At 36.2% G+C, this 8,749-nt stretch overlaps 1 protein-coding gene across 1 annotated transcript; it reads left to right on the top strand.

The window, feature by feature from the left end:
* Nucleotides 1-247: 247 nt before the first annotated feature.
* LOC111890922 (polyubiquitin) lies at nucleotides 248-2,469 on the top strand. Its single transcript, XM_023886996.2, has 2 exons — nucleotides 248-556; nucleotides 1,201-2,469. The coding sequence occupies exons 1-2, from the start codon at nucleotides 263-265 to the stop codon at nucleotides 2,344-2,346; spliced, it is 1,440 nt and encodes a 479-aa protein (XP_023742764.1). The 5' UTR covers nucleotides 248-262; the 3' UTR covers nucleotides 2,347-2,469.
* Nucleotides 2,470-8,749: the final 6,280 nt, after the last annotated feature.

Raw genomic sequence — 8,749 nt, 5'->3', positions numbered from 1 at the left:
AATAAAAAAATGAGGTGGAGTGGTGTGTTTAGTGATAAGTATCACATATTAGTGGTAGTAGAATGTGGTGCTGATGTGGCACCCAACACATATGTGGTATGTGGTGGTTATAACGGATGGCCTTACCGTCACCACTCATTCTTCCAAAAAGTAAATAGATAAATAAGCAAGTGGAGTAAATGACGATTTAGGTCGATGATTGAGTTGTGAATGACGAAAATGCCATTTAACCCTTTAGCTTTAGCTTTTGTTCAATTTGTTTATGCAAAGTCAAAAGAAAGGCAACCCGGAAGCTACGCACCGCACCCTTTCTAGATTCGATACCCTGCCGTGTGGTGCTCAACTTGACAGCAACAACATATCCACCTTTCAATCTTTACCGTACACGTGTCGCACTATCAATCGATTTCTTCTGATTCCTACGTCACTTTTATTTTTCTATCCGAGACCGCCTCTTCTTTTTCATCCTATAAATCAACCCCAATTTTCATTCAGTTTCATCCACAACGATCTTCTCAATCTTCATCTGTTCTTGTTTGTCTTCAATTCTCTCAAGGTATGTTGCCTTTTCCATTTTATTTTTCTCGATTTCTTTTTATTTTTCTGAATTGTTTGCTAGGTTAATGATTCCGATCGGTGGTTGTTTGTTGCATCAAATTCGATCTTCTTTAACAGATCGATTAGATCTGCAACTCTATTCTTTGAATTTGTGTTTTTGCAACAAAATTTTGGAAATTTATTGAATTATAATCTTGATGAATAATTCTAGAATCTTCCGTAAACAGCGATTTGGTAAAATTTAATGATCGTTCTTTCACTTCTCGTATCTAAGATTATCTTCAGAGTTTTGTTTTCTCAATTCGTTAGATGTTGATATGATCATGATCCGCTGTTGTTTGTTGGAGCTATATCGATCTGATCAACAGATCCCTTAGATCTGAATCGTATAATCGAAATTGATGTTTACAATAGGCTACGAATCTATGATTGTCATCTCGACTGTAACATGAACTAAGATGTTCTATTCGATTTCATTATTTTGATTTATGTTATAATCTTGTGTCTTGAACAAGAAAATCTGCAGTTTTATGTTCGATTGATGTTATAGGCTTTACAATATCTGACCTTGCATCTGATTTTATATGATTTCTGTTGTTATTTGTTGTTTATATTCTTATCGTGTTCGTTCTTTGGCTACAGATGCAAATCTTCGTTAAGACCCTCACCGGTAAGACCATCACCCTAGAGGTCGAAAGCTCCGACACCATCGACAACGTGAAAGCCAAAATCCAAGACAAGGAAGGCATCCCCCCAGACCAGCAGAGGCTTATCTTCGCCGGAAAGCAGCTTGAAGACGGCCGTACCCTTGCCGACTACAACATCCAGAAAGAGTCAACCCTCCATCTTGTTCTTAGGCTAAGGGGAGGTATGCAGATCTTCGTCAAGACCCTCACCGGAAAGACCATCACCCTCGAGGTCGAGAGCTCCGACACAATCGACAACGTGAAAGCAAAAATCCAGGACAAGGAAGGTATTCCACCAGACCAGCAGAGATTGATCTTCGCCGGAAAGCAGCTCGAGGACGGCCGTACCCTCGCTGACTACAACATCCAGAAGGAATCCACCCTTCATCTTGTCCTCCGTCTCAGGGGAGGGATGCAGATCTTCGTGAAGACCCTCACCGGAAAGACCATCACCCTTGAAGTTGAAAGCTCCGACACCATCGACAACGTGAAAGCCAAAATCCAAGATAAGGAAGGCATCCCTCCAGACCAGCAGAGGTTGATCTTCGCCGGAAAGCAGCTTGAAGACGGCCGTACTCTCGCCGACTACAACATCCAGAAGGAATCGACCCTCCATCTTGTCCTCCGTCTCAGGGGAGGCATGCAGATCTTCGTGAAGACCCTCACCGGAAAGACAATCACTCTGGAGGTTGAGAGCTCCGACACCATCGACAACGTGAAGGCTAAGATCCAAGATAAGGAGGGAATACCACCTGACCAACAGAGGTTGATCTTCGCCGGAAAGCAACTGGAGGACGGCCGTACTCTTGCTGATTACAACATTCAGAAGGAATCAACTCTCCATTTGGTTCTTCGTTTGAGAGGTGGTATGCAGATTTTTGTCAAGACTTTGACTGGGAAGACGATAACATTGGAGGTGGAAAGCTCTGACACCATTGACAATGTGAAGGCGAAAATTCAGGATAAGGAAGGTATCCCACCGGATCAGCAGAGGCTGATCTTCGCCGGAAAGCAGCTTGAGGATGGCCGGACCCTTGCTGACTATAACATTCAGAAGGAGTCAACCCTCCACCTTGTTCTTCGTCTACGTGGAGGAAATTGAAACTTTTGTGTTTGGGATGTGTGAGATTTCATGGATGGTTTTAAGTGTTTGATTGATGGTATGGTTTGAAATGGTACTGGTTTCGTTTAATAAATAAGAATAATGAACTCATTTGGTGAATAATTCTACTTTGTTTTAAGCTTGATCTGTTTTGAATGTGTAATTTTTTACTAAAATTGGACATGATGTTTCCTAATTCCTATGGCATGTGGATCAGCTCCTTACAAATTGATAATCCTTCTGGTCTCTTCACTCTCGTAAATTTGTCTGCTTGTTATCGATAATCATCCAACCGATAAATCATCCAACAACATTACCACCACCACTGGCTTTCATCTGGCACTATATGTTAATACAACCATGAATCTTATGCTAATAACAATAGAGATGTTATCTATAGTCGAGGGCAAAAAAATGATCTGAAATTGATTTGTAAACAGAAACCGATCTGAAAATGAAAAACCGGTTTGGTTTCAAACATATCTACCGGTTCAACATTGGTTTGACATGAATCGTTTTGTGAATTTGCTTGTAAGACTGTGGAACAGATACAAAATGTTTCACCACATATGACAGATTAAGGCAAGTCGGCAACCGATTACATCCCCACCCCGAAACACCCAATGCTCATTTGGTCTCAATATGGTATTTCCAAACCTGGTTATAAGGTTGAATATCATATCTCCTATCCCTTGGTGTCACATTCAAGCCCTTCAGAATCCTTACTAGCATAAAGTTGGGCAAGATGAATAGTTTGTTCCTATTAAAAATTAGAATTAGACTCGTGTTCCTTGACCCGTGGGTATTAATGCCGTTCACTCCATGTGAATTTTCAAGCACAAAAGTTCATATTGGGTCCCTTGGTCGTTGTAAATCATGTGTCGCTGCAAATGGTAAAAATCAACAATAAGGACTTGACTATGATAGGCTTAAGTATGACAGCTAAAGCAATGAGTATATGTACCATCCTTAGTCTTGCCATCTCCCATCATCAATAAGTAAATTAGCATAGTATGAAGAACACATTTTTTTTTATGACACCCTTTCTAAGAAGGTTTACATGCACCAGATTTTGCTGTTTTTGCTAATTTAAAACATTTGGACTATGTGTGTCGTCTTCATAAGCCTTTGTATCGTCACCATTAATGAACATTTTAAGCATACATAAAAAACTTAATAAGAATGCGAACTTTATACCTTCAGAAGCCTGGAAAAGCTTGAATGATCAACTCTCCTTCTTCTTCTCCTAAAAGCTCTCAACCAGTTGAAACACCAAGAACTTAGGGTTTCTCTTTGGAGAGTGGAGGCTGAAATCCTAATCATAAGGTTGCTTAAATAAGGCTCAAGGCCCGGAATCTAGGGTTTTGAATCCAATAGCCAGCATGCCACGGTGAGGTCCTGACCGCCCTGCCACTTAATGACGTGTCCCGCAGCGTGGTCCACTCCTTACAGTGCTGTGGTGCCGGGAAAACCCTAAAATTCTCAACTTACAAAATAAAGACTTGTACTAGAAATGTGGATGTTATATATAAGTTGTACAAATTAATTCAAAGTTTTATTCTACACTTGGAAATGAAAAATGATTAACCATAGACTCAAGTAATCGAGGATGAGGATGTCCCAAGCGTTAGTGCCACGTATCATAGGAGGCACGCATGGCCGGTGACAAGGGATAGGGCCCATATTTTTTCAGGGCGTTGGATCAGTTTGAAATTGAATGTCGAAATCAAAATGTCAATTATTGAGTTGAATTATCAGTTTGTAATTGAAATATTGAATGTCGATTATCACTTATGAGTTTAATTAATGCCGATTAGAATTATCAGATACAAAAATCATTCAATCAGAATTTCGATTATCATTTTCTATTTGAATACTTGAGTTGAATTGAACACTTAATGTAATAATGTTGAATTGTTGATTGTTGATTTGTTGAAATCGTCTAAACAATCATTTATGTATGATGTATTTATGTTATCATATCAGAATTCAAAAATTAAATGTTTATACTTCTACTTATCAGATTTCTAATTTTCTTTTTGTTCATTCCACTTATCAAATAGAAGTCAGAAAAGGGTTTAGGGTTAGCAAAGGGTTTCAAGGTAGATCACAACTTAATCAACCCACATTTTATTCCACCTGATTGACAAAGCTTGGATGTCTTATAGCATTTACGTTTTCCAAAAGTCCAAGCTTCACAAAATCAACAATGGGATAATCCAAAAAGAACATTTCTAGTGAAGGCACAAAAAGGGAAAATGACTCTTGAAGGTAATTAACTTTTATGTTTGTACTCATTTGGTCCCTTTTCTTTTTTTTTGTATTCAATATACCATCGAACTTGTTGTTGATGTTTACCATAGCCCTTTTGACCGACTTTTGACCTGTGATAGCCGGTCAAAGGGTTATGGTGAACACAAACAACAAGTTCGATGGTATATTGAGTTCAAAAAAAAGGAAAGGGGCCAAATGAGAACAAGCGCAACAGTTGGTTACCCTCCTGATTCATTTTCCCTTTACTCATTTACAACAAATCCCACATCATCTCCTACTGATATTAATGACTTTATGAGATTCATTCTTGCTTCTCTTCAAAACATAACTCACGAAAGGACATTATTCATGCATGTACAACTTTGTAATGCACTTGAATATTTATTAGGGGAATCTTGACTAAGTAGGCGCATTTCATGACTACATTTACATTTGCAATCAAATGATTTATCGTATCATGGATTCTAGACAAGTCTATAAACGAGTGGAATCACAAGTGCTGTGATTTTTGAGTTTACTTAGCTTTAAGATCGAACTCATGGGATAAGATACAACATCAATATGTACAATATTATGGTGATGTGTCTACAAAAGCAGCATGATATTGTACATATTGATGTTGTATCTTATCCCATGAGGTCGATCTTAAAACTAAGTAAACTAAAAAATCACAGCACTTGTGATTCCACTCGTTTATAGACTTGTCTAGAATCCATAATACGATAAATCATTTGATTGCGAATGCAAATGTAGTCATGAAATGCGCCTACTTAGTCAAGATTCCCCTAATAAATATTCAAGTGCATTACAAAGTTGTACATGCATGAATAATGTCCTTTCGTGAGTTATGTTTTGAAGAGAAGCAAGAATGAATCTCATAAAGTCATTAATATCAGTAGGAGATGATGTGGGATTTGTTGTAAATGAGTAAAAGGAAAGAATCAGAAGGGTAACCAACTGTTGCGTTTGTTCTCATTTGGTCCCTTTCCTTTTTTTTTTGTACTCAATATACCATCGAACTTGTTGTTTGTGTTCACCATAACCCTTTGACCGGCTATCACAGGTCAAAAGCCGGTCAAAAGGGCTATGGTAAACACCAACAACAAGTTCGATGGTATATTGAATACAAAAAAAAGAAAAGGGACCAAATGAGTACAAACGCAAAAGTTAATTACCCTCAAGAGTCATTTTCCCTCCTGCACAAAAATGAGAAGAAATGCATTTGATGCATGTAAATATGTTTGTTCTAAGTTCTATGTTCTAAGAGAGACCAAGAGAGACCAAAATAACTTAGTGTGCAGTCCAAAATAATGAAAGATCTTAAATTTTAACATCCCAAATTTTAGTTTCAAAAGCTCCAAAATTTTGAACTTACACAACAAAAACACTGAATGGCTGATAAGTGATGGATTAAATCTAGAAAACCTTCCAATTTGGTCATCAAAACTAGCAAGCATTTATCAAAATAGAAAACATTGCTGCAACTTCAACAAGCCATTTAAGGTACATATAACATACACAGGGATTTGTTATCGTTGTTTTAAAAAAACTTTAGTTTATATAAATCAATTCGTTTAGGGCCCAAGGGTCTTTTTCTGGCTCGTTCTGGACATTGGAATCTTCAGGGCCGACCCCGAAGGCACGTTCAACAAATAAGGTGATCAACTTTATTGATTGAGGTTGAGGAAGGTTAAGTGTATGGAGTCCATTACTGCCCGGACCGATGATGAAGGTAGTTTGAGTGATCGGATCCTTCACAAAAAAGAAATGAACATAAAATTCAAAGTAGTCGTTATTATCAGCGCAATTCTTTTTTGAACATATAAAAGATTTTTAGAGATGAAAGGAACGTGTAAAATATTTGACAAGTGAAAATGTTTGTATGGTGAGTGAATATTACTTGAGCCTACATGGGGAATAGGAAGACCTTTACCATTACGAACGTGTAGAGTGTTAGGGCCTTGATAGGCTTTAGAAAAATCCAAGTTGGATAAGTCATGAGATACATGGCTGTTTGCTCGTATCAGATAACCAGGTTGGAGCCAAAGATGATGTCCAATTGCTGTTAAAATGAGCAAACAACGGCGTTTTCTGAGAGAGCCAAAGATACATGAGAGAGTTGTAGGTTCATAGGCATGGTGTAAAGCGTCCCATATTTCATGGGACATGTGTTTTCCATAAAAGTTACCATAGTCTTGCTCTGATATTGATGATAACTGAACCATATTTACATATATGTTGTTTTCTGTCCAGATGGAAAAGTTAGTGTTAGGTACAATGGCATTTTCTGCAGCTAGCATTTTAGAGGAAGGACATGGAATTGTTCCATCAAGATACCCAAGAAGTTTGTATGTTGAGAAGAAATTAAAGGCTCCACTATTGTTTTCCAGAACTTAAAGTTCTCTCGGTTTAGAAGGAAGGCCCATCGATGGTGAGAAAGAGCAACCTTTTTGGTTGCAATGAAAGGGATAAGAGTTTGAACCGTTGTTATTAGAGGGTAGAAAAATGGATTTACCAGAAAAGATTGATTTTGATGCTTGATTTTTTCGTCACTTTAAGGTTGAAAGGTGGGAAGTGACTTCGTGGCTATGATATTATATAAAACCACAGATGGTGAATTCAATTCTTGTATTATTATTGATAATACCCAGAGATTACATATATAGAAGATATTAACTAAAGTTTTAAGTTGCCATTTAGTATTCTTTTTAAATAAATTATATATTAAAAATTAATATTAGTAAGTTTCCAATCAGATTGGGTATCCTTCCACTTTTGTAATTGACTTATTTGTCTTTTAACTTAATTTTTTTTATAAAATAATCATGGTTGCAGAAATCGGGATTAATCCACGATTAATCGTGGATTAATCGCTTGTCGTTCTCCAACCGTCGATGATTAGGGCATTAATCGGAAATTTAGGATTAATCGGGTTTGGCGGGATTAATCGGTCAACAAAAGTCAATAAAAGTCGAAAAAAGTCAAAAAAAGTCAAAAAAAGTAAAAAAAAAAAAGGTCAAAAAACTTTAAAAAAATTCAAAAAACCAACTTTCTTTTTTTACTCCAAATTTTTCAAATATTATACCAAAATGTTCATATTTTCGTATTTCCAAATTACAATTTTTCTTATTTTCTAATTTTGAAGTACTTTTTTTTCTTAAGATATATTAATATTAACTTAATTTTAATATTTTATTAATAATCTATTGTCCCCGATTAATCATCGATTAATCCCCGTCAAGACCGATTAATCGCTTAACACCAGTCGACCGTCGAGCTACCGCCAAACGATTTTTACAACCTTGAAAATAATATATTTCACAATTCTACTTTTTAAAATTTCACTTTCATCGTCTTTAATTTGAAATTTGTAAAATATCATTTTCACTTCCTCAATTTTGTAAACTTTCTCGATTTTCCCCGTATAATACATATTCTGATTTTTCTTAATAACTTTCATTCGTTGACTTAGAAAAACTAATTTTTCCATTTTTCCTTTTTATATGTGTCAGCATAAATTCGAGATGGTCAACATTACAATATAAATTTAGAACTTCCATTCGTTTCTGGAAGAAAAAAACTTAATTGCTTTTATATATGTATCGATATAAATTCGAGTTTATCTACGTTTTGACGTTTTGACGTTTATTGTTTTTATGTTTCGTATGAGTTAGGTCATATATAATACGTTTCCAACTTCTTTATGTTTCCATGCTTATTTTTATGTACGTTTCCTACACATCAATTTGGTCACATATAATACGCTTTTATTTGACGGTATATATTGGAGTTAGTTAATGGTATCGACTGTAACATCCAAATTTTTAACCCAAAAATTTCATTTTTAAATTCATATAAAAACATTTTTCATAAAAACCATCTCAAGAAAATCACCAAAGTGAAATAAAAATCATTATCAAAATATCAGAGTGTCCTAAAATATCCGGAATGATAAACTGTAGGCGAATGTGTACAATCAAGCATCCACCTTCCCGTGATCCTCAGAAGTACCTGAAACACATTTAATCAACAACTGTAAGCATGAAGTTTAGCGAGTTCCATAAAATACCCCATACAACACAACACAAAATAAACAACTATGAGTTATCAACAACCATCGAGACTACCC

The sequence above is a fragment of the Lactuca sativa genome, chromosome 7 (assembly GCF_002870075.4).
Source record: "Lactuca sativa cultivar Salinas chromosome 7, Lsat_Salinas_v11, whole genome shotgun sequence".
Taxonomy (NCBI): domain Eukaryota; kingdom Viridiplantae; phylum Streptophyta; class Magnoliopsida; order Asterales; family Asteraceae; genus Lactuca; species Lactuca sativa.
The sequence above is the reverse complement of the archived record's forward strand: the minus strand, read 5'-3'. Positions and strand labels throughout refer to the sequence as shown.

What these genes read in the sequence shown, in the direction of transcription:
- LOC111890922 (XM_023886996.2), top strand. Translation starts at nt 263, where the DNA reads ATGCAAAGTCAAAAGAAAGGCAACCCGGAAGCTACGCACCGCACCCTT. An exon ending in TTGTCTTCAATTCTCTCAAG is followed by an intron (nt 557 to 1,200) that starts GTATGTTGCCTT and finishes CTTTGGCTACAG; the next exon opens with ATGCAAATCTTCGTTAAGAC.